Source organism: Hyalella azteca, unplaced genomic scaffold (assembly GCF_000764305.2).
Source record: "Hyalella azteca isolate HAZT.00-mixed unplaced genomic scaffold, Hazt_2.0.2 contig10828, whole genome shotgun sequence".
Lineage (NCBI taxonomy): Eukaryota > Metazoa > Arthropoda > Malacostraca > Amphipoda > Hyalellidae > Hyalella > Hyalella azteca.
Genome location: NW_025940848.1, coordinates 135,854 through 137,620, shown reverse-complemented (window position 1 = coordinate 137,620; position 1,767 = coordinate 135,854). Strand labels below are relative to the sequence as shown.

The 1,767-nt window shown below is 49.1% G+C and overlaps 1 protein-coding gene across 1 annotated transcript; it reads right to left on the bottom strand.

The window, feature by feature from the left end:
- Positions 1–225: 225 nt before the first annotated feature.
- On the bottom strand, positions 226–1,313 carry LOC108677340 (isatin hydrolase; the record flags this gene model as incomplete). The annotated part of the gene is given in 2 exon segments (XM_018165557.1): positions 226–350; positions 1,021–1,313. Coding segments are annotated over 2 exon segments (295 nt in total), but the record flags the coding sequence as incomplete, so codon positions are not given.
- Positions 1,314–1,767: the final 454 nt, after the last annotated feature.

Here is a 1,767-nt window from a genome sequence, read left to right as displayed (position 1 = left end):
GGTAGAGCAGGACTCACCCGGCCTGCGGTAGAGCAGGACTCACCCGGCCTGCGGTAGAGCAGGACTCACCCGGCCTGCGGTAGAGCAGGACTCACCCGGCCTGCGGTAGAGCAGGACTCTCCCGGCCTGCGGTAGAGCAGGACTCACCCGGCTTGCGGTAGAGCAGGACTCACCCGGCCTGCGGTAGAGCAGGACTCACCCGGCTTGCGGTAGAGCAGGACTCACCCGGCCTGCGGTAGAGGCGGGTCACGGGTATCTCGTCTACCGACCACCCGTCACGGGAGAAGTGCACGGGGGCGTCGATATGGGTGCCCGAGTGTTCTGAGCTGCAGAACTCGTTGAGTTCCACCCTGGGGGAGTGGGGGAGCGGTGAGTGGTACACAAGGTGAGTGGGGGAGTAGGGGGGAGTGGTACACCACATATCGATATAATACAAATATATAATTATTTTGTATAGAGTATATGCCGAGAAAACTGCCAGCGTTAACAGAGCAGGAGTAGCACATTCAGGTGGCTCTTATGAGAGGTAAATGTAGGAGGCAGACATCGTCGGGCCCAATAGTGTATGTAGGGTGTACGTGTTAGTTTGACATGTAGGGTGTACGTGTTAGTTTGACATGTAGGGTGTACGTGTTAGTTTGACATGTAGGGTGTACGTGTAGGTTAGACATACTGAATGCTGATGAAGGTGGGTCGTATATATGGTACGTGTAGGTTAGATATGTAGGGTGTACGTGTAGGTGAGACATGTAGGGTGTACGTGTAGGTGAGACATGACTGAATGCTGATGAAGGTGGGTCGTATATATGGTACGTGTAGGTGAGACATGTAGGGTGTACGTGTAGGTGAGACATGTAGGGTGTACGTGTAGGTGAGACATGCTGAATGTTGATGAAGGTGGGCGGTTGATGTGATATGTGATACGTGTAGGTTAGGCATGTAGGGTGTATGTGTAGGTTAGATACGTAGAGTGTACCAGCAGATTGCATGTTATGCGTGATACATGCATAAGGTACGTACCAGATGCCAAATTTGTTGGTGCCTTTCTTGACGACGTTGAGCTCGAGCGGGCGCAGCTTGGGGCTCGTCGGCGCGCCGTCCAAGTAAGTGTACGACAACTCCACGAGCTCGACCTGCCCCGCGGCCAGACGTACGGCCGTCGTGACTGTCAGCAGTGGGAGCAACCACATCGCGTACACGGCGCTACACTGGTCAGGTGTTTACGATCAATGCAATGGCAGAATTGAACGACAAACTTCGAATGGCTTAGAGAGCAAGTTTTGGGAACTCCATCCGATTAAGAACTTCGTCCGTGATCTAAGAACTTCGTCCGACTTATAAGAACTTCGTCCGTGTTACAAGAATTTCGCTGTAAGAACTTTGTCCGTGTTTCAAGATCTTGATTAAAAATCTGATGCTCCGATCATCGCCGCAATATTTTTTTAAAGCTAATTTTCCTGTCTCCTGTCACGACCGTTCGTCCAATTTAAAGTTCCCTGTATATCACGTGGACATTCCTACTAACTCTGCTTTCCGTACAGTTCACTTTTAGTAAAACTTTTTGTTACAATACTCTTCTTTGCCTGGCGCTCTTAAATCTGGGGACAAGAAACGAAAAAGACATGAATTTTATTATCAAAAGACACATGTAAGTAAGATTGTTAAAAAAAGTCATAAATGTTTAAATACCATCAGCGTTCAGTCGAGCATGGATTGCTTTCCACGCATATGGGTAATAATTATCGTCTGTTTCAAGTTACTTTTTCC